The sequence below is a fragment of the Procambarus clarkii genome, chromosome 94 (assembly GCF_040958095.1).
Source record: "Procambarus clarkii isolate CNS0578487 chromosome 94, FALCON_Pclarkii_2.0, whole genome shotgun sequence".
In the NCBI taxonomy this organism is placed as follows: domain Eukaryota; kingdom Metazoa; phylum Arthropoda; class Malacostraca; order Decapoda; family Cambaridae; genus Procambarus; species Procambarus clarkii.
The window spans coordinates 7,898,319-7,925,814 of NC_091243.1; the positions used below are offsets into that span (position 1 = coordinate 7,898,319).

General features: G+C 45.1%; 1 protein-coding gene across 6 annotated transcripts in view; it reads left to right on the forward strand.

The window, feature by feature from the left end:
* Positions 1 to 27,496, forward strand: part of LOC123747303 (excitatory amino acid transporter-like) — a 99,742-nt gene that overhangs the window by 32,491 nt on the left and 39,755 nt on the right. Inside the window, exon 1 of one of the 6 annotated variants that reach the window (XM_069319795.1) lies at positions 12,951 to 13,445. The exons of 3 other annotated variants lie outside the window; for them this stretch is intronic. In XM_069319795.1, the coding sequence (XP_069175896.1) occupies positions 13,400 to 13,445 (46 nt within the window). In that variant the 5' untranslated portion in view covers positions 12,951 to 13,399. Of the gene's footprint in view, positions 1 to 12,950; positions 13,446 to 19,777; positions 19,864 to 27,496 lie in introns of those variants that run through there. 2 more of the 6 variants (XM_069319790.1, XM_069319793.1) reach the window with 2 other exon arrangements.

A 27,496-nucleotide genomic window follows, 5' to 3' on the forward strand; every position in this document is an offset into this window, starting at 1 on the left:
ATTTAAACAGCTTTCATTTTTCATTTTATACCCGCATTTTGGGTGAGGTGATATGTTACAACAGTTTTTGGATGAGGTGAACAAAACTTTCAACACAGGATAGAACACGAAACAATGGGTATTGAAGGTAAGAATGGAAGTAATTGCAGAGGAACTATTGGCCCATATTTCTTGATGCTTCTATATTGGAGCGGAGTCTTGAAGTGGGTAGAATATAGTTGTGATATTTTATATTCTATATTATATATATACACAACTATATTCTACCCACTTCAAGACTCCGCTCCAATATAGAAGCATTTGGGACAGGAATCCCAAATGAGCAGCGAGGAGAATTCCATGATAGGTGGTTGCACTACCCTCCGTAACCAAGCTTAACTTTCCTACCGCATTTGGCTGCAACATTTTTATAAATGTCTCTTGAAAGACAAAATGTCAAAACTTTCAACCCCCCAGTAATATTGTCTTTAATAGGCTATGTATATAAATCACTGTTTTTCTACATCTAGTGTTATTTCTTCATCTAGAAATTAGTGGCTTTAGGTACTGTATGTACTAGCTCTATCTATAAATCCAACATTATGTTTGTAACTCATCATCTGAGTATGTACTTTTACCTGAATAAACATTTGAATTTAAAATTGAATTTGAATGTGGCAGAGGCTGGTGGATTTGGCGCCACTGTGAGAGACGCGCGATATTTATCTGGAGCGAAAAAACAAACTTGCCAATGTCACTCATGATAAGATAATGTTAAGGGTTTCATTGTTGTGATTTACATCTTTATTATCTATTGAGAAAGTCCATGTACTTTCATTTGCATAAGTGCTTGTCTCTGGTATTACCTTCATCCAGTCATCAAATAGTTGTTTCATTTATAATTATTATTATTGGAGAAGTTACTACAATACCGTAGTGTTTGAATGAAGGTGAAGAAAAGATTCAATACTTGTGTGAGTGTATTATTAAACCCAACTATTGTATATGCCTACATCCTTTACCATGGTGGTTTAAGCAGTGTAAACACTGTTTAAAGTCTTTAATAAAGGACGTTGGGTCATCCGAAAATTTGGTTTAATAATACACTCACACAAGTATTGGGTCTTTTTTTCACCATTATTATTATTATTATTAAAACTTTAAGAGATGTGTTCTTCCTATTACAACACACATAGCAGCTCACGTCACAGCTCTCATTGGTCATTAAACGGGGGGGGGGGGGAGGGATCTAAGATTTCGAAAAACGAAGAAAAAAATAAAATTCATAATCCTATAAAAACCCTGTACAGGATTCAGGTGAATCCTCTAGGTTGCAATGCTTTTTTGACCATGTCGTGATGTAGTGGTTTAGAGACTTTTCCTTGAATTACCCTGTACATGGGTTCGAATCTTCCTGATGGCGCTAACTGATTTTCTCAATAATAATAATACTAATAATACCGGCAATAGCCTATTTTTCCATTATATTCTAATTTAAAACATAATTAAATAGACAGTAATGCGTTTCTTCATTATGTTTAAAAGGCATAAATATAAAATATTTCAATTCTCCACCTCTTGTGACCTCTGGAGGTCACCCGAGGAGACGACCCACTCATCCTCCTCGAGGCTAAGACGCCACTCTCGTATCAGACCGTCCCCAACGTCAAGAAACTGTCGTACTAAAGTGCCCCCTTATCCTAACCCTACCAGAGGACCCACAACAGAAAACGGAACAGTGTGTCAATTTCACCAGCCGCTACCATTTTCTAGTACGAAAGTTTATTTGACCTTAAGTAAAGTATACGTCAAAATGCGACGTGCTATGAAGAGAACAGGTTAACCTGCCATGGACAAGGTTGAACTACTGACCCCTCTTTAGGATGCAGCCCCGCAACAACTAACTCCATATTAACTACTAAGGCATTAGGTGAAAGGAAACGTGTCCAATAATTTCTGTCCCGCCCAAGATTCCCGATTACGAGTTAAGAACGAAGCCAACTTTACCACCGAGACCCTAGCTTATATATATATATATATATGTCGTACCTAGTAGCCAGAACGCACTTCTCTGCCTACTATGCAAGGCCCGGTTTGCCTAATAAGCCAAGTTTTCATGAAATAATTGTTTTTCGACTACCTAACCTAACCCAACTTTTTCGGCTACCTAACCTAACCTAACCTAACCTATAAAGATAGGTTAGGTTAGGTTAGGTAGGGTTGGTTTGGTTCGGTCATATATCTACGTTAATTTTAACTCCAATAAAAAAAAATTGACCTTATACATAATGAAATGGGTAGCTTTATCATTTCATAAGAAAAGAATTAGAGAAAATATATTAATTTAGGAAAACTTGGCTTATTAGGCAAATCGGGCCTTGCATAGTAGGCCGAGAAGTGCGTTCTGACTACTAGGTACGACATATATATATATATATATATATATATATATATATATATATATATATATATATATAACTGAAAACTCACACCCCAGAAGTGACTCGAACCCATACTCCCACAACTGGTATATACAGGGACGCCTTAATCCGCTTGACCATCACGACCGGACATAAGGAAGTGATAGCCGAGGCTATATGAACCACTTCCCCGCCGGCACTCGGATGGTAATCTTGGGCATAGCATTTTATCAAATCACCTCATTCTTTGGGGCACACGTGAGGAACACAAATGCAAACAAGCCTGAATGGTCCCCAGGACTATATACAACTGAAAACTCACACCCCAGAAGTGACTCGAACCCATACTCCCACAACTGGTATATACAGGGACGCCTTAATCCGCTTGACCATCACGACCGGACATAAGGAAGTGATAGCCGAGGCTATATGAACCACTTCCCCGCCGGCACTCGGATGGTAATCTTGGGCATAGCATTTTATCAAATCACCTCATTCTTTGGGGCACACGTGAGGAACACAAATGCAAACAAGCCTGAATGGTCCCCAGGACTATATACAACTGAAAACTCACACCCCAGAAGTGACTCGAACCCATACTCCCACAACTGGTATATACAGGGACGCCTTAATCCGCTTGACCATCACGACCGGACATAAGGAAGTGATAGCCGAGGCTATATGAACCACTTCCCCGCCGGCACTCGGATGGTAATCTTGGGCATAGCATTTTATCAAATCACCTCATTCTTTGGGGCACACGTGAGGAACACAAATGCAAACAAGCCTGAATGGTCCCCAGGACTATATACAACTGAAAACTCACACCCCAGAAGTGACTCGAACCCATACTCCCACAACTGGTATATACAGGGACGCCTTAATCCGCTTGACCATCACGACCGGACATAAGGAAGTGATAGCCGAGGCTATATGAACCACTTCCCCGCCGGCACTCGGATGGTAATCTTGGGCATAGCATTTTATCAAATCACCTCATTCTTTGGGGCACACGTGAGGAACACAAATGCAAACAAGCCTGAATGGTCCCCAGGACTATATACAACTGAAAACTCACACCCCAGAAGTGACTCGAACCCATACTCCCACAACTGGTATATACAGGGACGCCTTAATCCGCTTGACCATCACGACCGGACATAAGGAAGTGATAGCCGAGGCTATATGAACCACTTCCCCGCCGGCACTCGGATGGTAATCTTGGGCATAGCATTTTATCAAATCACCTCATTCTTTGGGGCACACGTGAGGAACACAAATGCAAACAAGCCTGAATGGTCCCCAGGACTATATACAACTGAAAACTCACACCCCAGAAGTGACTCGAACCCATACTCCCACAACTGGTATATACAGGGACGCCTTAATCCGCTTGACCATCACGACCGGACATAAGGAAGTGATAGCCGAGGCTATATGAACCACTTCCCCGCCGGCACTCGGATGGTAATCTTGGGCATAGCATTTTATCAAATCACCTCATTCTTTGGGGCACACGTGAGGAACACAAATGCAAACAAGCCTGAATGGTCCCCAGGACTATATACAACTGAAAACTCACACCCCAGAAGTGACTCGAACCCATACTCCCACAACTGGTATATACAGGGACGCCTTAATCCGCTTGACCATCACGACCGGACATAAGGAAGTGATAGCCGAGGCTATATGAACCACTTCCCCGCCGGCACTCGGATGGTAATCTTGGGCATAGCATTTTATCAAATCACCTCATTCTTTGGGGCACACGTGAGGAACACAAATGCAAACAAGCCTGAATGGTCCCCAGGACTATATACAACTGAAAACTCACACCCCAGAAGTGGTTCATATAGCCTCGGCTATCACTTCCTTATGTCCGGTCGTGATGGTCAAGCGGATTAAGGCGTCCCTGTATATACCAGTTGTGGGAGTATGGGTTCGAGTCACTTCTGGGGTGTGAGTTTTCAGTTGTATATAGTCCTGGGGACCATTCAGGCTTGTTTGCATTTGTGTTCCTCACGTGTGCCCCAAAGAATGAGGTGATTTGATAAAATGCTATGCCCAAGATTACCATCCGAGTGCCGGCGGGGAAGTGGTTCATATAGCCTCGGCTATCACTTCCTTATGTCCGGTCGTGATGGTCAAGCGGATTAAGGCGTCCCTGTATATACCAGTTGTGGGAGTATGGGTTCGAGTCACTTCTGGGGTGTGAGTTTTCAGTTGTATATAGTCCTGGGGACCATTCAGGCTTGTTTGCATTTGTGTTCCTCACGTGTGCCCCAAAGAATGAGGTGATTTGATAAAATGCTATGCCCAAGATTACCATCCGAGTGCCGGCGGGGAAGTGGTTCATATAGCCTCGGCTATCACTTCCTTATGTCCGGTCGTGATGGTCAAGCGGATTAAGGCGTCCCTGTATATACCAGTTGTGGGAGTATGGGTTCGAGTCACTTCTGGGGTGTGAGTTTTCAGTTGTATATAGTCCTGGGGACCATTCAGGCTTGTTTGCATATATATATATATATATATATATATATATATATATATATATATATATATATATATATATATATATATATATATATATATATATATATATGTTTCATTGAATATGACCGCATATTCTGTATTTATTATTTTCTGGTTTAGGGCTTCTATCCCTCTAACTATTTTCTTAGCATCAGGGCTTAATTGAAATAGGAGTTCTCCAAAACTCATTTTCGTACTTTTAAGGTGAAGAAAAGAAGTGATTTACTATAGAGTGTATTACACTTATTTGTATAATTTGCACGACGTTTCGAACCTCCATGGTTCATTCTCAAGTGAACAGATCTTACAATACTAGTTGATTTTATATCCGCATTAGGTCAGGTGATAATACAATGAAGGTGAAAACATGGGGGGATACATAAGGGATAAACATAGGGGCTGCAGAAGGCTTATTGGCCCATACGAGGCATCTCCTATCTAAACACAAAGATTAATCCAGTGTAATTGGCCTGTTATGTTGGACATTGTCTTGTGTGTTGGCATCGATATGTTCTTGTCTTGTCCTTACTCTCATGGTGGGTAGAGTAAATAGTTCCGTGATTTGGGTGTTCATGGTAGGTCGCTCTATTCTTATGTGAATTGCCTCAAGAATTTGTAATCTTCTTGAATCTTGGGTTTTGTCTATTATGCAAGTATTCTTGTTCAACATTTCTCTTGTTAGAGTAATGTCATGGGCTTGTCTCAATTAAGCCCTGATGCTAAGAAAATAGTTAGAGGGATAGAAGCCCTAAACCAGAAAATAATAAATACAGAATATGCGGTCATATTCAATGAAACATGTTTGAAAGAAAACCTGCTGCCAGTATACACCAATATATATATATATATATATATATATATATATATATATTATAATAATAAGCGGTCATAAATTTAACACAGAGATATATGTATACGTCAGCAAGATAATGCGTACAAATAGTCCCAAGGTGAAGCGAGATAAGGAAGGTGTGCTACTCCCAACAATCTCAGATAAGGTGAGGGGGAAAAATGGGCTGATGACAGCAGATAAGCATCATACATCTGAAGCCGTGATAACTGAACCCTTGTCTATGCACGTGGCTTTAACCGAAATATCCATTCTAACAAAAGCAAACTGATCTTCAAGTTAATAGGCTATATCTCCGACAGACCACTGGAACTCTATCTTCCTCAGTGCAGTTACAAATCAAATAAGATTTCAACTAAGATTCAACATAGCAGAAGTTGTTCAACACATTGGGCAGGTTGCAGAATCTATCGTATCGGTGCAGATTTCACACATATCTGAAGGTTTGTTTAGTTCTATCATTATTATTCGTTCTAATGGGGGAAATATTAACTCTCCGAGATCTTGTAACGATGTTGTTAGCTTGGAGGCCTGGTCGACGACCGAGCCGCGGGGACGCTAAGCCCCGAAAGCACCTCAAGGTAACCTCAAGGTTGGACAGAAGCCGAGAAAGAGGTTCTCAGTGTGTCACCCATCCGTTTACTGACTGGTTTTAACCTGATTGACCAAGTGACACACATCATCCACAGCGAATCTTGTGTGTCTACCGTCCTGAATAACTGAAAAAGTCTAATTAGGCCCGTGATTAATTAATGTTGACGAAGAAATCAATTATTGATCCACTTTGATTTTCAGATGTAAAGGTATGACAATGTTGACTAATATAAAATTGGGTCATGGTTAATTTACGCTTGTATTGCCAACGTGGCTAATTAGTAGTATATATATCTCAGAAATACTTTTTCTTTTCATTTTGGAAACGACTAAAATGTACAATTTTACTGACATTTGTGGTAATATATGGCACCAAAGCTGTTGTTCATTGTTCACGTTACTATACCCGTCCAAACATACTTGTTTACAATATTTATGAATTTACAATGCACAAAAACCTTTGTTGGCTAAAATATAGCCAATCAAAGTTAAAATCAACACATGGCTCTATTGAAAGAGAAAAGTGATACTTGGCAACCTTTACCCTTTTCCCGCCATAATGACAATCATCAGCTGACGCACCCAGGAGGTAAACACGTGATCACATGCGCCTGCATTTTAACACTGATCCAGCGATACTACTACATTCACCAAATGTAACAGTTATGAAAAGATGCACATACACACACGTTACATAAATACTTTTGAGAGCGTTTAAACGCAGTAATAGTGGAAACAGCTGGGTGAGGAAAGATCAGGTGGCTGGCGCGCATGCGTGACATGTGCAGTGTTGCCGCGGAAGTTTCCGCTGATTATCCCGGCAGACTTGGGGAACCCCGGACCCGCAGTCTCTCTTTGTTTCCCCTTCTCATGCGCCTCTTATCAATTTTCACCCTCTCCTTCTCGTCCATTTTTTTTTATATTTGGTTCATGATACTTGGAGAGGAGGGAAGGAAAGGGAATGAGCGGGGCGAGGGGGGAAGATAGTGTAACACACAGCTTGGAGATGTTGGCAGTGGTAAGGCCCGGCGCGCACAGTGTGGTGGGGCTATCCCCTCCCTCCCTCCCTCACTCACTCCATCCCCTCAGTCTCTCTCCCTTCCCCTCAAAGAGTCTACTATTTCCTCTCCCACCCCATTCACAGTATATACTCTCCCCTCCCTTCACAGTCAGCCTCCCCTTTCTTTCACAGTTTTTCTCCTCTTCTTCGCTGTCTGTCTCTCCTCTCCCCTCTCACACAGTCTATTTACCCTCCTCTCACAGTTTGCTTATTCTTCCCTCACAGTGTCTCCCTTCCCCCCTTCAAAGTGTCTACCTCCCCCCCCCCCTCAAAGTGTCTACCTTTTCCCCTCTTCCCCCAGTGGAGTAGTGGTACCGGAGCTCGCCGGAGCGCCGCTCCAGCACCTCTGCAAGTGGACGATGGAATGGGGGGAAAGGGAGAGAGGATGAGGGGAAAGGGAGAGAGGATGAGGGGAAAGGGAGAGAGGATGAGGGGAAAGGGAAATGATAGCTTGTGGGTGATGGTTAATCGTGGCAAGAAAATATTAGTATTATATCACTAATAAGTTATTAATTTTATGATATTTCTTCGTACTCCGATAACTTTAGGAAACAAAGCCGTCAAAGATTGAGAAAAGATGTACACGTTCGTAAGTACTTTCGTAACTGTTTCGTGAATCTGGCCCCTGAGCATTAAAACAACCTTGATAGTTTACTTGAAATGTGAAAGCATTAAGGAAGGTTATCCCCATTTCATGTTCTTAGATCTAACTAAACTACCTGATCAGAGAGCAGCAAATATGGCTAGGCATCTATTGAGCTGTTTCAGTTATCATGAGTTTGATGACTTATATTTGGAACAGAACCTTGTAGCATTTGCAACAAGGTTCAACTACAAGGTTTGTTACAAGATGGGGCAAGTGTCATGCTCGGTGTCAAATCTGGCGTTACTGAGCTGTTTCAGTTATCATGGGTTTGATGACTTATATTTGAAAGAGAACCTTGTAGCATTTGCAACAAGGTTCAACTACAAGGTTTGCTACAAGATGGGGCAAGTGTCATGCTTGGTGTCAAATCTGACGTTGCAACACTTCTCAAGGAACATTACCCTGATATAATAATCTGGCACAGTCTTAATCACAGATTAGAACCTACAGTAAGTGATTCAGCGAGAGAAGTTCATGGAATTAATAATTTTCAAGCATTTATGGACAAATTATTCTCAGTTTACTGTAGATCACCTCAAAATCAAAAGGAACTATCTTAATGTGCCTCTCACGTTGAAAAATAAATTTGCAAAAATAGGCCGTGTTCTGGGCACCAGGTGGGGGGTTATCTTGGTTATCTTAAGATAATTTCGGGGCTTTTAGTGTCCCCGCGGCCCGGTCCTCAACCAGGCCTTCACCCCCAGGAAGCAGCCCGTGACAGCTGACTAACACCCAGGTACCTATTTTAATGCTAGGTAACAGGGACATAGGGTGAAAGAAACTCTGCCCATTGTTTCTCGCCGGCGCCTGGGATCGAACCCAGGACCACAGGATCACAAGTAAACCGTGCTGTCCGCTCGGCCGACCGGCTCCCGGGTGGGTGGTCATTTTTCGTTTCGAACAGTTTCAGCAGTGTGGAAAAATTATGAAGCACTTTGTTTTCATTTTGAAAAAGCAGGGAAAGCTGAAACAAGATTTGGAAGTGATAGAAAACCCTATGAAGATCTGTTGAAAAAGCAAATTTCAGAACAGTTTCTATTGGATTAAGCTCTAATGTATTAAGCTCTAATGTATGACACGTTGCATGAACTTGTCTGTGTGTCTACAGAAACGCACTATTTCCATTGTGTAGGATGACAAACTGATTCAACGGAGCATAAGGTCATTGCATGGACTGAAGGAGAAACCTGGCACTAGAACTTTAGAAGCTCAAAAGGTAGTTGAAAAAGAGGATATTTGAAAAAATTACCATAACAAGGAACAAGAAAATTGTCTCCATTAATTATCAACAGTTTCTTACTAGTCTTGTGAACAATTTGCAGCACCGTTGTTGTTGTTGTTAAAGATTCGCTACATGGAACAAAGTTCCAAGTAGCACGGGCTATGGTGAGCCCGCCTGCAGCACCGTATGTTCCTGACAACGTCCATGAAAGGCTCCCAAACTTCTGAACCTCGAAGTATGTATAACTCACAGCTAAGTGAAATGTGTCCATGAAAGAGACTCCTGGCCTGATGAAATACCACTTAATTACGGAGAAGCTGAAATATTATCCCTCTGTAAGAGGTTTCAGCTTTCTTCTTACTCTGCGCTAAATGCCTTTAGAGACTATATGGAGGATCGTGGACGCCGCATCCCCCCCCCCCCCCAAGATTTACACCCATTACTGAGCTGTTTACAGGTTATTCCTATTACTACTGATGAGTGTGAGAGGGGATTCAGTCACATGAACCTGATAATAACTACAATACGCTCAAGAATGATCATAAATTATGTATCCGCGTTTATGTTTGTTAACCTATATGACCTCATTCAGTTCAGTGGGATCCTGAGCCATATGCCACATCGTGGCTGCGGCACCACGGGTTGGCAGGTAACGTGGAAATGAAGAAAAAGCACGTATTGAAAACAATGCCTCTTCAACGCAAGCAAATTTCCATTGTTATGGCATTAAGATGCATTGAACGAAACACTATAACGGTGCAGTGATCTGCACTGATTCAGAAGCAGTACTACAAAGTCTTAGTAAAAATCGGACAGAAAATCTTGTGATAGTCGCTGAAATCAAGAGAGCTGTGAGAGTACTTACCAACCAGGGAAGAGTCGTCAAATTCCCGTGGATCCCCACCTATGTTGGACTCTGTGGAAATGAACGAGCAGATGTGCTGGCTGCTGAAGGCGCTGAAGGAGACTATGTTGAAAACTTCATACCCAAGATTTCTGCAAATTAGAGGTATTATCAGGCCACATCACCGTGACAAGGTTGCTGAGGAAAGGAGGATAGAAGAACAAGTGAATCAGAATACAATATGGTTGCAGCTAGAAATCCCAATCCCGTGGGAGGGAATCAGTAATAGCAAGTGCAGACGATCACACACCAGCAAATGAGGCGACGACGACGTTTCGGTCCGTCCTGAATCATTAATTCTAATCATCCTATTGATTGGTCTTCTTCTAAAATCATCTTTCCTGCCTCTACTCTTCCCAGACGCCGTCTTGTCGACTCAGCTCTCGACAAGACGAGAGCTGAGCTCTTTGGACCTAGGGTCCCTAGGTCCAAAGAGCTTTGGACCTAGGGACAAGAGCTGAGCTGACTCTTTGTGGAAACTGCTGTGAAACTTCTCACTGGTTGTATTTTGTGAGCCTAAGTGTTTTAACTTTATTAATTGATAAATACATGATTGATGTTTTTTCATTATCTGTTTGATAATTATATTTTATGATAATGAGTATAAACACGAAATACTTAATCATGTGACATATTTAGAAACAGGATAGAAAATGACAGGCTTTTGTCAAGCCCACGAGAGCTCTGGCACATATAAAAGATTCAGCTAATCTTGGCACTGCTACCCTGCGCCCCCCCCCCTCTGACAGTGTCAACCCTCCTCCTCACAGTTTATCTACTCTATTCTTCACTGCTTCACCTACTGTGTTTATCTCTAGACTACTTGACCCCGTTATTTTGACAACGAGGGGAATTCCAATTCTATATCTCCAATTGTCACTAATATTATCTGTGCACTTTAGCCTGGCTCGTACTTTCTCTCTCTCTCTCTCTCTCTCTCTCTCTCTCTCTCTCTCTCTCTCTCTCTCTCTCTCTCTCTCTCTCTCTCTCTCTCTCTCTCTCTCTCTCTCTCTCTCTCTCTCTCTCTCTCTCTCTCTCTCTCTCTCTCTCTCTCTCTCTCTCTCTCTCTCTCTCTCTCTCTCTCTCTCTCTCTCTCTCTCTCTCTCTCTCTCTCTCTCTCTCTCTCTCTCTCTCTCTCCCTCTCTCTCTCTCTCTCTCTCTCTCTCTCTCTCTCTCTCTCTCTCTCTCTCTCTCTCTCTCTCTCTCTCTCTCTCTCTCTCTCTCTCTCTCTCTCCCTCTCTCTCTCTCTCTCTCTCTCTCTCTCTCTCTCTCTCTCTCTCTCTCTCTCTCTCTCTCTCTCTCTCTCTCTCTCTCTCTCTCTCTCTCTCTCTCTCTCTCAAGCTAAAGGTTCAATCTGCAATCTGAGAGGACATTGCTACCTTAAAAAAACTGGACAACAGGTAATATGTGCAGAATGTTATATTAGTTTGAGATTGAAAAACATTCTTTTGAAATAGAATTCAATTTCATTATTATACACCCCATACCCATCCCGTGGGCGGTTGTGGAATGGGTTACAGAGGCACATAATGGGTTCAGAAACTGAACCCCATAGTTCGTTTAGCTAAGCAAGTGACAATATTTTGAAGCTAACTACGCTATTGTTAATGTTACATACACAAGTACATATATAAATGCAATTATTTACAAAAATACATATACATATTAGTAATCTTTTTATATCACAAGTGATTCAACAAGAGGCTCACAATAGTCATAATACTAGGCACTTATGGTGAGTCACAGTTACTAGTCTTGCTCCACACCCACCCAACTGGGCGGCAGCTTTACAGTCATGTGCTCCACACCCACCCAACTGGGCGGCAGCTTTACAGTCACGTGCTCCACACCCACCCAACTGGGCGGCAGCTTTACAGTCATGTGCTCCACACCCACCCAACTGGGCGGCAGCTTTACAGTCATGTGCTCCACACCCACCCAACTGGGCGGCAGCTTTACAGTCATGTGCTCCACACCCACCCAACTGGGCGGCAGCTTTACAGTCATGTGCTCCACACCCACCCAACTGGGCGGCAGCTTTACAGTCATGTGCTCCACACCCACCCAACTGGGCGGCAGCTTTACAGTCATGTGCTCCACACCCACCCAACTGGGCGGCAGCTTTACAGTCATGTGCTCCACACCCACCCAACTGGGCGGCAGCTTTACAGTCATGTGCTCCACACCCACCCAACTGGGCGGCAGCTTTACAGTCATGTGCTCCACACCCACCCAACTGGGCGGCAGCTTTACAGTCATGTGCTCCACACCCACCCAACTGGGCGGCAGCTTTACAGTCATGTGCAGGCTGCACCTACAGTAAGCCACGTTTGGATACTTGGCTAAGATTCCCGGCTGTACATCATTATGAACGAAATACTTATTTCTTGGACTCCATTGATACTGGCTTGTCTTTCAGCTAAACTTGCACACTTAAGGTTGCAAATGCTGTGCAATGCTGTGCACTGTGCAAATTGTCTTGCCCTTATCCCAGACCACAGTACCCTCGTGTTGGGTATTCTGGGATCAGTAATACCATTTATATTATTGATGCCATTGGTCCTGCCTTCCCCAACCGCTGAGGTGACCCTTCGCTGCTGCTCCCACTGATGTCAGTGGAACCCCTACTCCACCCAATCAGGTGTCGAGTTGAGGTTGTAGCTGCATTATGATTGGTGTTGCATGTGGTAGTTCCTCCAGTAACGAGGTGCGAGGAATGGGCTCGGCACTCTCGCCCCAGCTCCGTCACGGCATTCGCGGGAAGATCTTTCAGGAGGAACGACGTGAACTCCCTTGAGCTCCTGACGCGGCTCTTACAAGCTACAGTTTACGAACTCCAGAGACTCGATTAGCTGACGTGGACTCCCTTGAGCTCCTGACGCGGCCCTTACAAGCTACAGTTTACGAACTCCAGAGACTCGATTAGCTGACGTGGACTCCCTTGAGCTCCTGACGCGGCACTTACAAGCTACAGTTTACGAACTCCAGAGACTCGATTAGCTGACGTGGACTCCCTTGAGCTCCTGACGCGGCCCTTACAAGCTACAGTTTACGAACCCCAGAGACTCGATTAGCTGACGTGGACTCCCTTGAGCTCCTGACGCGGCTCTTACAAGCTACAGTTTACGAACTCCAGAGACGTGATTAGCTGTGGTCGGCTCCCGCGAGGGTAGAGACGTGCCCAACTCCCAGATGTTTGATGGAAGTGAGAATGTGGTGTGCGGGCTACTTCTGTCCGGTAAGTAAATCGCTTTGTTGTGTACTCGTTCAACACACTCACATTTCATGCCGCTTAAGTGCGTCCACTGTGAGCCGGGTGGTGTCTTTGATTCAGTTTCGGTGCAGCCGTTCAGAGCAAGCAGCCCCGTCCTCCTAAGGTTTCCCCAACGCAAGAAGGCCTACGGGCTCACCATAGCCCGTGCTACTTGAAACTTTATGTTCCAGGTAGCGAATCTTTAACAACAACAACAACCCAACGCTAAGAAAACGGTCAAATTAAAGTGTTCTCTCCTAACCTACCAGAGGACCCAAAACAGAAAACGGGACAGTACGTTACTTTTGCCAGCCACAGAAAGTGCTGCTGGTCCTTTCCGAACACTTGTTCGCCATTATTTTCCAATACATGTCAGTTTACAATTTAATAATTTACTCCGGATCACCACGTGAGCTCCTGGTTGTCCTTTGAATACGGCAGGGATGTTAAGCAGCCGGCAATAGTGGATGTTGTTATTTTAGATTCATCTACTCGGAACAAAAAGTTCCAAGTAGCACGGGCTATGGTGATCCCGTAGTGGACTTACTTGGCACAGGAGCAGGAGCTGTAACTATGGAGCGTGTGTGTTCAGTGTTAAGCCCGGGGACTCTCCTGTCTGGAGTACCGTCAATGTGACGGGTTCTGCGCGAATATGACCTCGTACGGTGCTCGGTAAAGACAATTATTCCCTAACTATGTGTAAGTATTTATGTGTTTTTATGCTTAATAAATTATTAAATTAAAAGTCACACATGGTGTATCAGTGAACCCTTTGTCAGGGAGCTGTGAGTGTCAATAAGGTTTGTTCCATGTATTTCCATGTATTTCAAAATGTATATTTGGATGTCTATAGATGAATACTGCATAATATTCACCCATTCACACGTATATACTTGTGTACATGTTTTGGTGCTCTGGTTATTTTTTATTTCATTTTGGAATTATGTATTGTGTTCTTGGTTTCCATCGAGTAGACCCCAATCTCTTCCCGCCAAACACACACCGAAACTACGACGTTGGTACAACGTTCGAACAAGTTTTAACACCACCTAACCAGTTATAACAACCAATATAGCAAGTTGTAACAACGTTCTAATACGTCATAAACACGTTAAGCCAAGATGTAACAACTTTATTACAAGTTGTAACAAGCGGAGAATAGAGACAGTTTCGGTTTGTGTTTCCAGGGTTGGGCCACCAGCTGGGGGAGCAGGGCGACTCATCTTGGAGTAATGTTTATAAAATTTCTGTCTTCTAACATTTCGAGCGTGTTCCACACCCTGGCGGCTTGCTGTTGTAGTCTGAGGTTCAGTAGTTGCATATTTAGGGCTTTGTGAAGTTCCTGAATTATTTGGCCTTATGGTGGACGGTGTTTTGATGCTCTTCTTAGTGCCTAGTTTGGCACTGCTTGTTAGTTTTCTTTAAGGTGTACAGAGGCAGCAGAAGGAAGTGGAGATGCGGCGGGACTTTGTGTTCGTGCCAAAGTTAGGGAATGTTCTCAGTTTGCTAAAGGCTGGTTTTGCTATGTTTATTCTGGCATTTGAGTGAATTTTGATTCCCATTTTCTCTTAATCTTGAGTCCTATTATGCTGCTTACATTCGTGTGATGGGCTCGGTGGCTGTCAACGAAAACGGGGACTCTGGATTTTGTTTTACAAAGTGCATTATTTGGAACTTTTGTTTGTTGGAACTTGTTTTCCATTGATTTTTTTTAAGTTGTTTATGAGTTCTATTGCCACTCTGGGTTTGTTCCCCGGTAAGATCTGACCCCAAGGTAGTTTTCACTCCCTTTGCGTGGTGGTGAGTGATTGTCGAGGAGGCATAGTTGATGGGGCCAAGGAAAAAAAAAGTTGGGTCGGGTGTTTGTAGTGGTGGTAATTGTTGTCTACGATGATGGTATTGGAGGAGCACGGAGGAGGAAGAGGAGGAGCACGGAGGAGGAAGAGGAGGAGCACGGAGGAGGAAGAGGAGGAGCACGGAGGAGGAAGAGGAGGAGCACGGAGGAGGAAGAGGAGAATGCGTGAAAGAACACCTTGGGCAACGCAAGCCTTGAGAAAGAGATCGATATAATGACGCGAAGAGCTGCTGTGGGCGTGGATTAAGAAGGGTGGGCGGGGCGTGGGGGAAGACATGGGGTGTGGGAGCCTTAGGGAGGGATTTAGTGGGAGGTATAGTGAGCATGGGGTGGGAGGCGTGGGTGGAGAGGGGGTGGGAGACTTTTATTAAGGTAGGGTGGGGGTAGAGAAGATGAGGAGGTACAGACGATGGACAAAGTTTTAGAATTGTTGTATATAGACCGAGTCATGATAACAGGTGATCTGTCGTTCCTCTTCGCTAACACGAGGCTTGTATATGTGGGGCCTAAGCTCTCTTCTCAGGGAGCTGTGAATGTGTAAGCTTCTTCACGAGTACTTCAACATATATGGATGCCTGTAGATGAATAGTGTTCATCATTCACCCATACATAAACCCATACATTCACAGGAAGTTACTTGTGTACATTCTTCATGTTCTGTGAAAAAATTTGTTGTATGGGAGGTGGTGGTTTTGATCTGTTTTTCCATCTTGGAATTATGGAATGTGCGGCTTGATTTCCATCGAGTAGATCAAAGCTCTTGGGCCCCCGGCTATGGGAGTGAGGCGTCTCACATGAGGCGTCTTGGCAGAAGGAGATACAGTAACATGATGTGGGAGGACCTTAAAAACAAAATTAACATTCCAAAACCACCACAAAACACCACAATCAAAACACCACAATCAATGCCAAACACAGGGATTAACAATCACCGCAAAACACCGCTTGCAACAATACCAAATCACATGTTGTTGTTGTTGTTTAAGATTCAGCTACTGGCAACAAAAAGTTGCAAGTAGCACGGGCTATGGTGAGCCCGTAGACCAGATCATAACATATCGTGTCAGCTTGGTGGAGGACAGCCCGCCTGCTATCGTAGCTTTCACTCTACTCCACATTTATTCACTATTTCTTTACCTGAACATCTCCATCATCTTTTGTTTACATAAAAACGCGCGCCAAAAACATAAGATGGGGGGAGGGGGGGCTTGGGAACGTGGGGTACTTACCTATAAGTACTCACCTGTCAGTGACTTCGGGGGGAGTGAGGTTTTTAGCTCTTAGAGCCCCGTCTGCTCTTCTTCACATCGCTCTCAGCTCTCCAAGACATACACGTCTGAAGGTATGGGTATACAGAGTCTGTAAGAGCTTACAGAGCTTCAGGCGCGTATAGGCATAGAGCATATATGCTCTTTAAGAGCATATATTCTCTTTAAGAGCATATATGCTCTGTCGATAAATACCTTGGACTGCTCTTGAGCAGCCTCAGGGCAGTAATATATATATACCTCAGGGAAGTAGTATACCTCAGGGAAGTAGTATACCTCAGGGGAGTAGTATACCTCAGGGGAGTAGTATACCTCAGGGGAGTAGTATACCTCAAGGGCAACAATATACCTCAGGGGAGTAGTATACCTCAGGTGAGTAGTATACCTCAGGGAAGTAGTATACCTCAGGGGAGTAGTATACCTCAGGTGAGTAGTATACCTCAGGGAAGTAGTATACCTCAGGGAAGTAGTATACCTCAGGGGAGTAGTATACCTCAGGGAAGTAGTATACCTCAGGGGAGTAGTATACCTCAGGGAAGTAGTATACCTCAGGGAAGTAGTATACCTCAGAGAAGTAGTATACCTCAGGGAAGTAGTATACCTCAGGGAAGTAGTATACCTCAGGGAAGTAGTATACCTCAGGGAAGTAGTATACCTCAGGGAAGTAGTATACCTCAGGGAAGTAGTATACCTCAGGGAAGTAGTATACCTCAGGGAAGTAGTATACCTCAGGGAAGTAGTATACCTCAGGGAAGTAGTATACCTCAGGGAAGTAGTATACCTCAGGGAAGTAGTATACCTCAGGGAAGTAGTATACCTCAGGGAAGTAGTATACCTCAGGGAAGTAGTATACCTCAGGGAAGTAGTATACCTCAGGGAAGTAGTATACCTCAGGGAAGTAGTATACCTCAGGGAAGTAGTATACCTCAGGGAAGTAGTATACCTCAGGGGAGTAGTATACCTCAGGGAAGTAGTATACCTCAGGGAAGTAGTATACCTCAAGGGCAACAATATACCTCAGGGGAGTAGTATACCTCAGGGGAGTAGTATACCTCAGGGGAGTAGTATACCTCAGGGAAGTAGTATACCTCAGGGAAGTAGTATACCTCAGGGAAGTAGTATACCTCAGGGAAGTAGTATACCTCAGGGAAGTAGTATACCTCAGGGAAGTAGTATACCTCAGGGAAGTAGTATACCTCAGGGGAGTAGTATACCTCAGGGAAGTAGTATACCTCAGGGAAGTAGTATACCTCAGGGGAGTAGTATACCTCAGGGAAGTAGTATACCTCAGGGGAGTAGTATACCTCAGGGAAGTAGTATACCTCAGGGAAGTAGTATACCTCAGGGAAGTAGTATACCTCAGGGAAGTAGTATACCTCAGGGAAGTAGTATACCTCAGGGGAGTAGTATACCTCAGGGAAGTAGTATACCTCAGGGAAGTAGTATACCTCAGGGGAGTAGTATACCTCAGGGAAGTAGTATACCTCAGGGGAGTAGTATACCTCAGGGAAGTAGTATACCTCAGGGAAGTAGTATACCTCAGGGAAGTAGTATACCTCAGGGAAGTAGTATACCTCAGGGAAGTAGTATACCTCAGGGAAGTAGTATACCTCAGGGGAGTAGTATACCTCAGGGGAGTAGTATACCTCAAGGGCAACAATATACCTCAGGGGAGTAGTATACCTCAGAGAAGTAGTATACCTCAGGGAAGTAGTATACCTCAAGGGCAACAATATACCTCAGGGGAGTAGTATACCTCAGAGAAGTAGTATACCTCAGGGGAGTAGTATACCTCAAGGGCAACAATATACCTCAGGGGAGTAGTATACCTCAGAGAAGTAGTATACCTCAGGGAAGTAGTATACCTCAAGGGCAACAATATACCTCAGGGGAGTAGTATACTTCAGGGGCAGTATTATATCAATATGGTTATCGGACTTCTAGACGTCACCACTGCTAGGCTTATGTTGGGCTTAAGTATACCTATGGGAGTTCACACCACCTGTTGAAGTAAATCTGATTAAATGTAAACTCTGTCACCAGAGTTATTCACATAGTTTTCGCCACTACGCAAATAAATGTGAAAAAAAAACGAAAAAATCAGATATAATTCAATTACAAATGTTCAAGAAATGTGTAAGCATTTCATTCAAAAATGTAAACTTAACTTACAAATGAAAACTCTATTTGTAAACTTAGCCAAATACTCAATGTTTGCTAACTGTAGGTACTGCATGCACATGACTGTAAACTCACGACAGGTGCTGTCCATTGGACGGGTGATTGATTGGAGTAATTAGTCGATTGGATTAGGAACTGTACCTCCTGTGATTAGATTTCCTGTACCACCAGTGCTGTACCAGAATGTTGACCGATACATGCAACAATACAGCTGGCTTTACAGCACTTTGTAACTTGCTTAGCTGAGTTGCTTTACAACTTGCTTAGCTAAATGAATGCTGAAATTCATCTATCTGAGCCCATCATGTGCCACTGTCACCTTTTCCATAATCCCCCCCCCCACGGGATGGGAATTAGGGGGGGAGGACCTCTACCGCCCACGGGATGGGTATGGGGGTCCACTATTGCCACCGGGATGGGTATGGGAGGTCCACTACCGCCCATGAGATGGGTATGTGGGGACCTCTACCGCCCACGGGATGGGTATGGGGTCTCCACTACCGCCCACGGGATGGGTATGAGGTCCACTACCGCCCACGGTATGGGTATGGGGTCCACTACCGCCCACGGTATGGGTATGGGGTCCACTACCGCCCACGGGATGGGTATGTGGTGCATAATAGATGAACAACCACCTACCCATTCAACCGTAATTGAACTGTTACGTTATCTGCTCTAACTTTCGATTTCTTTCTCGAATCTGCCCCCCTAAAGTTGTAGCTAGAAGTGGTTTTCCCAACTTCTTCTTCCAGAGCGTTACTATTTTGTTTTGCTCTGAGAGTAAAGCTGCCGAACACACGCTAAGGAGAAGGGAGGACCTACCCTTCCCCTACCCAAAAAATAGTCGCGAAGCGCATGAAGGAAGGGAGTATAGTAGGCCTGTTGATAGGGAGGGAGATGGAGAAGTAGGGAAGGTAGGCGTGGGTAGGGGAGTCGTGGTGAGGAGGAGGTGGGGGGTTAGGGGAAGGTGGAGGGCGCGGGGGGAGGCGTGGAGCTGGTTGGCGTGGGAGCTGCTCTTCAGTCAGACAAGAGCATTAGGCAAGGCAGGACGGTCTGGATGTGTCCCTCAATCACCACTCGTTTCCTCTCGTCTATATCAGTAAGTAGTTGTCTCTCTCTCCCTGTCCCTTGGCAGGGGACGGTATAGTCTGTCTCTCTCCCGTGACAGGGGACGGTAGAGTCTGTCCCTCTCCAGTGACAGGGGACGGTAGAGTCTGTCCCTCTCCCGTGACAGGGGACGGTAGAGTCTGTCCCTCTCCCGTGACAGGGGACGGTAGAGTCTGTCCCTCTCCCGTGACAGGGGACGGTAGAGTCTGTCCCTCTCCCGTGACAGGGGACGGTAGAGTCTGTCCCTCTCCCGTGACAGGGGACGGTAGTCTTGTCTATCCCTCACCCGTAGCTAGAGACGGTAGCCTATCAACCCGTCTTCCGTAGCCTCTCTGTTACCGTTTTGCTGTAGAACACACACAGACAGACAGACGGAAGGAAATCATTTAAATTAAAATTACCTCAGATCAATTTTTGTTGCTATTGCCAGATCTATTTCTATTGCCAGATCTATTTCTGTTGCCAGATCTATTGCCAGCTGAAGTAATAGAAAAATCAGGTTCAAGTTTAATTTAATTTAAATAATAAAATGCCGTCCAAAAGAGAGAGTGGCTGAGGTCGTTTCTGTCCTGGGAAGTTAGGTATTAGTAGTCTCCGTGGTGTAGTGGTAAGACACTCGCCTGGCGTTCCGCGAGCGCTATGTCATGGGTTCGTATCCTGGCCGGGGAGGATTTACTGGGCGCAATTCCTTAACTGTAGCCTCTGTTTAACGCAACAGTAAAATGTGTACTTGGATGAAAAAACGATTCTTCGCGGCGGGGATCGTATTCCAGGGACCTGCGGATTAAGGACTTGCCCGAAACGCTACGCGTACTAGTGGCTGTACAAGAATGTAACAACTCTTGTATATATCTCAAAAAAAAAAAAAAATTATTCCCGTCTGTGACAGATAACTTTAAGGAGACGGGGGACATTTGTCAGCCTGTCTGTCTACAAAGAACGTCGCTGTTCGCTCGTATGCGTTACATACGGCTACAAATTGTCGTGCTAGGAAATAGGAAGCGGCTCGCGAAACGGGACATATTGTCCCGTTTTCTGTTTTGGGTCCTCTGGTAGGTTAGGAGAGGACACTTAACATTGTTTTCTTGACGTTAGGGGAAACCTTAGGAGGACCAGCTGCTTTTGTACCCATTACCACCCTTTTCTCCCCCCCCCCCTCCTATCTCCTCATGGGGTGGCAAGGGTCTATTGATAAGGAACGATAGATAAGCTTCCATGGCTATGCCTTCCTATTTTGGGGACAAAAGTAGGAGGGAGGGAATTACTATATAGCACTTGGAAGGGGTCAGGATAAGGATTTGGGATGGGACGCCGGGGGGGGGGGGGGGAGGGGAAAGGCATGGTGTCCATCCACTTGGACGGTCGGGGATTGAACACCGACCTGCATGAAGGGACTGTTACAAAGGTGGGTAGAGCATCAGACGACTTCTGACTCCTGTTAGCAGGACTTATATAGAGGGTTTCCCTTCCTGTAGCTCATGGTATATCTTACCCCCTAGTTTTTTCCCCCTAGATCACGACCCGCAAATCGATTGCCAACCAGGTCCCCCAATTACTGCTGGGTGAACAGAGGCGAAGAGTTAAGGATTCGCACCCAGTCAATCTTCCCTTGCCAGGAGTCGAACACACACACCAGATTTGTGACTTTTTTGGTGCGTTGATATATTGGTTCAGTAGAAGGTTGTTCATCATCATCAGCCTCATCACCCTTGTTATCGTTACCATCATCATCACTGTCAACGTATGTGAGACACTGTAAGGCTGCATGATTGAGCGGTAGTACCTACGACTGTGAGACATTGGTATATTAAAATCGTAAACAATTCAAGAATTAGATCAGTAGAAATGAACAGTCTATGATGATATTTGTGGTGTTAAGACAAAGTAATAAATAACATATCGAATATAGATGAGGAGTGCATAACAGGTAAATTTCAAGATAGAGGAATATATTGAGACGGTTAGGTCACGTTGAACGAATAGATGAAGAGAGATTGGTTGTATGTTAGAGCTAATTTAAGGGTAGGAGGAGGAAAATGAGGCCAATAACATCCAGATATCTTAAATGCGTGTGGAATCGAAAATTGAGTGCGCGAAATGGTGATTGAGTGCATTGGGAAGAAGGCGTGATGAAGGCGGGGATTGAGTGCGTGAGGAAGATGGGACTGAGTGCATGACGAAGCGGGATTGAGTGCGTGAGGAAACGGAGATTGAGTGCGTGAGGAAACGGGGATTGAGTGCGTAAGGAAACGGGGATTGAGAGTAAACAGCTCACACAGGATGAAGAAGGAAATACATCTAGATGCAAGCAGTGTTATGAGGGAGAGAAACACCTCACATCTCTCATGAGGGCAGTGAGGGGTCGTTGCCTCACGAGTGGCCGCTGCTCTTCCATCTCTATAACGAGTCTTTAATATCATTGACCCGTATTAATGAGTCTCATGTTGCCTTCTGGGTAATGAATCCTACTGCATTCATGAGGGCTGTGAGGGGGGTGTGTGTGAGGGTGTGCGAGGGTGTGTGCGCGTGTAAATCTGCGGACACACAAATCCCTATTTCATTGTCTTCCTCCAAATACACCTCAATACCTTTCATCTCACAGTTCCTCACACTTTATCCTCTTCCCAAGCTCTTTCAGTCCCCCCTCCCTCACTGCTTTACTCATTCCCTCACACTCCACACTCATTGAACACCAATTCCTATCTCACCTGTGAGGCAGGTCAGACTTCTCATCTATGAATGTTGAAGTAATCTCCAACACCTTGCATCAAGCGAGGACTTACAGACAGGAAACATTACATGAGCGTCACAGAAGAGCCACAAGATTGACAGAAGAGCCACAAGATTGACAGAAGAGCCACAAGATTGACAGAAGAGCCACAAGATTGACAGAAGAGTCACAAGATTGACAGAAATTTCTATATACTGGTGGCATAATTATTAACTGAAACAGTGTTAGCACCTTGCTATCCTAGATTCCCACCGTCTCACCCTGGGTGTGGCGTCTCACCCTGGGTGTGGCATCTCACCCTGGGTGTGGCGTCCCACCCTGGGTGTGGCGTCCCACACTGGGTGTGGCGTCTCACCCTGAATGTGGCGTCCCACCCACCAATAGGACGCCACAGCATCACCAAAATAACATAAATTATAAAATTCCTTACCAAAACCCTTCCGCGGGACATGACATGACACCCTTGAGAATAACACCTGACGTGAATGCAATAAGAGAAAGTTCACTAGTCATGAAGTCACCATCTGGTTCTTATTGACCTTAGATGAGTCAACAGCTAAGTTAAGGTGATTATCAAGAGAAAGTACTACAGGAATCATTACGACAATATAGTACTTGAAAGGAGGATATTAGGATTCACGGGCTATTCATGCCCGTGCCACTTCTTGGATGGCTTAATCTTCATCAATCAATCGATATGAGGAGAAGGATTTAGGATAGGATGATTGAAAGGAATGATACCAAACCCTCCCTCTTGGACGGTCGCAGGTTAAACACTGACCTGAAAGAAGCGAATCACATACTAATCATGAAAGATGCAATGAAGAGGGACACTGCTGTTACAGACTGGAGCATAGATGGTTTGGCTACACACATAGGTCCTCTGTACTCTTTTTTGTATTATCTAGACTGGACAGTAAACACAACCAGTCAGTAATGTTTATTTCATGTAGGTTAATGTTTGTACAGTCGGGACACAACTGAACGTAAGGCGAGGCTTGGGGCAGAGTTCGTAAGGTGAGGCTGGGGGCAGAGTTCGTAAGCGAGGCTGGGAACAAAGTTCGTAAGGCTCGGCTCAGGGCAGAGTTCGTAAGGCTCGGCTCAGGGCAGAGTTCGTAAGGCGAGGCTGGGAACAGAGTTCATAAGGCGAGGCTGGGGGCAGAGTTCGTAAGCGAGGCTGGGAACAGAGTTCATAAGGCGAGGCTGGGGGCAGAGTTCGTAAGGCGAGGCTGAGGGCAGAGTTCGTAAGGCGAGGCTGGGGGCAGAGTTCGTAAGCCTCGGCTCAGGGCAGAGTTCGTAAGGCGAGGCTGGGAACAGAGCTCGTAAGGCGAGGCTTGGGGGCAGAGTTCGTAAGGCGAGGCTCGGAGGCAGAGTCCATCCGGTTGAGACAGCGGGGACAAGGCAGGTAAACAAGAACTTTGTCACTACTGTGGTGGTGCTGCTGGTGACTCTCCTTCTGCTGGTCGTCTCGTGGCCTTACATACCCGCCAGTCACTGATCGTTAGCAGGTGATCACTGCATGATAACTAGTCGAGAGGAAGCAGCTTAATCCTGTGAAGTGTGTTCTCATAGAGATACCAGCTATCAGCGCAGACGTAGCAGCTACAAAACCTTTTGATCCGTGTAAATGTAAGGGGAAAAAGCCTAACAGAAAACGAGAAAGAGGTGTGTGTGAGGACCTTTATCAAGAGATTCTAAGAGTTTAATAAACACAAAGTAGAGAGCGAGGATAAGAGAAGACTGGTGGCGCACAAGTAACTCTTAAGACACTACAGTAACCTCTGGAGGTGAAATGCCAGTTGGAGACCTCGATAAAAGGCAGTTGGTCCAGACCAGATATCCCGCCTGTTTTCACCATCTGACTAGTGTCGAATTTGTAGTGATTTTGCCTAACCAGAAGCTATTCAGATCTAGGCATCCTGCTTAAACTACCGAAGGTGATTGCTCTCTTAGTACGGGTAACCATTAATAATAATAATAATAATAATAATAATAATAATAATAATAATAATAATAATAATAATAATAATATAATAATTATTGATTATTATTTTGGCAAACGTACATATAGACGTACATACAGAGGATAGAAGCAGATTGTAGGATTCGTAGGTAAGGCAAGTATGACACCTAAAGCCACGAATTCGCAGAGCCAAAGACTAACCTCCCTACAATGTGTCCCACAACAGTCGCCTAAATCCCAAATTAACTATTTCCTGCTAGACGAACGGAAGCATCAGATGTAAGGAAACGTATCCACAAACATCTCGCCCTGACTATAGGATTTGCAGCAATCCCAAAATCAAATCAATAAACTAACCACTCCATATCGCCGCCAGTCTCCAGACGCGGTAGAACTTCCTGGTCATACCCCAACGCGAGCATCAGCTGTAACATAAGGAGAATGGTGTAATGTAAACTGGGTCTCATGAGAGCACACAAACATGGCTCTTACCAGAGCGACTAATGACAGGGCTGCTCCCGCCGGCGGGTTGATGACCCGCCCTTGGATTTGTTGTTGTGGTGCTTGCTCTTCTTTCCCTTGGATAGTTTGTTGAACCGACGCCTTGCTCTCAAATGCTGCTGCTGCTGCTGGTGGTGTTGCTGTTTATCAGGGCCACCACAACGTGGCTGGGATAGATTGATGATGATAAGATTAAACCACCCAAAAGGTGGCACGGGCATGAATAGCCCGTAAGTGGTGGCCCTTTTGAGCCATTACCAGTATCAATAGCTGATACTGGAGATCTGTGGAGGTGCGACTGCACCCTGCGAGACGGGAGATGTCTCCCGTACGGGATAGATTGATGTGATCTGCTTCATATACTCTCTGGACCACCACCAATATCACCACACTCTCCGGATAATTGCTAGGACAACTAGCACACCCCTAGTTGCTAGGACAAGCAAGACACTCGCTGGATACTTTTCCGGGGAGGCATCAAACCCATTGGGCAATTCAGCTCTAGGTAATTACAAAGTCCACCACCGCAACACATTCTGGAATGGTTTTGAAGGTCAGAAACACTATGGCTGGTTAATGGTCATCATCATGTCTGGATAGAAACAAGGACTACCCCTATCACCACACTGCCTGAATAGATGCTAGGCCTAATGCCACACCTTGGGGATAGAGGGTAGAGCCGCCACCCCACCGTGCAGCCTATTGGCGTTAGGCCTACGACGGCCAACACCCAACCGTGGTTGTTTCTAACGGGGTCGGGGTCCAGTTGTAGACAGTTGCTAGGCAATCGACTCTTTCTCCCCCCCTCCCCCTCACACTCTCTCTCACTCTCACACACACTCTCTCTCTCTACCACCTCTCTCCCTTCCTCCCTTGCCTCTCTCTCTCTCTCTCTCTCTCTCGCTCTCTCTCTCTCTCTCTCTCTCTCTCTCTCTCTCTCTCTCTCTCTCTCTCTCTCTCTCTCTCTCTCTCTCTCTCTCTCTCTCTCTCTCTCTCTCTCTCTCTCTCTCTCTCTCTCTCTCTTTCTCTCACTCGCAAAGGGGGTGAGAAAACCCCCGCAAGCACTCACCTATTTGTGCTTACGGGGGGTTGAGCTCTGGCTCTTTGGTCCCGCCTCTCAACTGTCAATCAACTGTGTGCGTGGGAGGGGGGTGAAATTCAGTTGATTGGTTGAAAGTTGAGAAGCGGGCCCAAAGAGCCAGAGTTCAACCCTCGCAAGCACCACTAGGTGAGTACACACATACAATATGTAAGCGATCTTCCAAAGGGTATAGACTCATTCATCTCAATGTTTGTTGATGATGCAAAAATTATGAGTAGAATCAAGACAGATGAAGATAGACAGAGACTACAGGGCGACCTGGACAAATTGGAGAAATGGTCTAGTAAATGGCTACTAAAGTTTAACTCAGGAAAGTGTAAAGTAATGAAATTAGGCGAAGGGAGCAGGAGGCTAAACACAAGATACCATCTGGGAGGTGTTATCCTTCAAGAGCCAAATAGAGAGAAAGATCTGAGGGTTGATATCACACCGAACCTGTCCCCAGAAGCCCACATCAGGAATTGACAGGGTGGACAAAGACAAACTATTTAGCACGGGTGGAACACGAACAAGGGGACACAGGTTGAAACATAGTTCCCAAATGAACCACAGAGGTATTAGAAAGATTTTTTTTCAGTGCCAGAGTAGTTGAGAAATGGAATGAAAACTCAACAATAAATTGTTGAGTTTAGGCTATCATTTCTCTAGGCAGTGATGTGGTGGAGGCTGACTCCATACACAGTTTCAAATGTAGATATGACAGAGGCCAGTAGGCTGAAGAATCTGTACACCCCTATGATTGACAGTTGAGAGGCAGAACCAAGGAGCCAAAGCTCAACCCCTGCAAGCACAACTAGGTGAGTACACACAAGCAGATACTATCCTCCCCGCCCCTCACACCATTTCCCTTTCTCCCCCCCCCCCCTACTCCCACTCCCCCTTCCCGGTCTCCCCTGCCCCCTAGCCATGACATCAGGGTAACGATCGACATCTTGGGGCCGAGGATCGATCCCAGGCTTTCCAGTTCTTGAGCTGACGAGCTGCCTGCCTAAACAACCTGTCTGTGTAACTGTCCCCGTAGTGTTTACAGCTGCTGGAACCCGCGTCCACAGATAAAATGGCGGGAAGACGGCTTTAAATGTGTGTGTGTGTGTGTGTGTGTGTGTGTGTGTGTGTGTGTGTGTGTGTGTGTGTGTGTGTGTGTGTGTGTGTGTGTGTGTGTGTGTGTGTGTACTCACCTAATTGTGCTTGCGGGGGTTGAGCTCTGGCTCTTTGGTCCCGCCTCTCAACCGTCAATCAACTGGTGTACAGATTCCTGAGTGATTCCTGTGTGTGTGTGTGTGTGTGTGTGTGTGTGTGTGTGTGTGTGTGTGTGTGTGTGTGTGTGT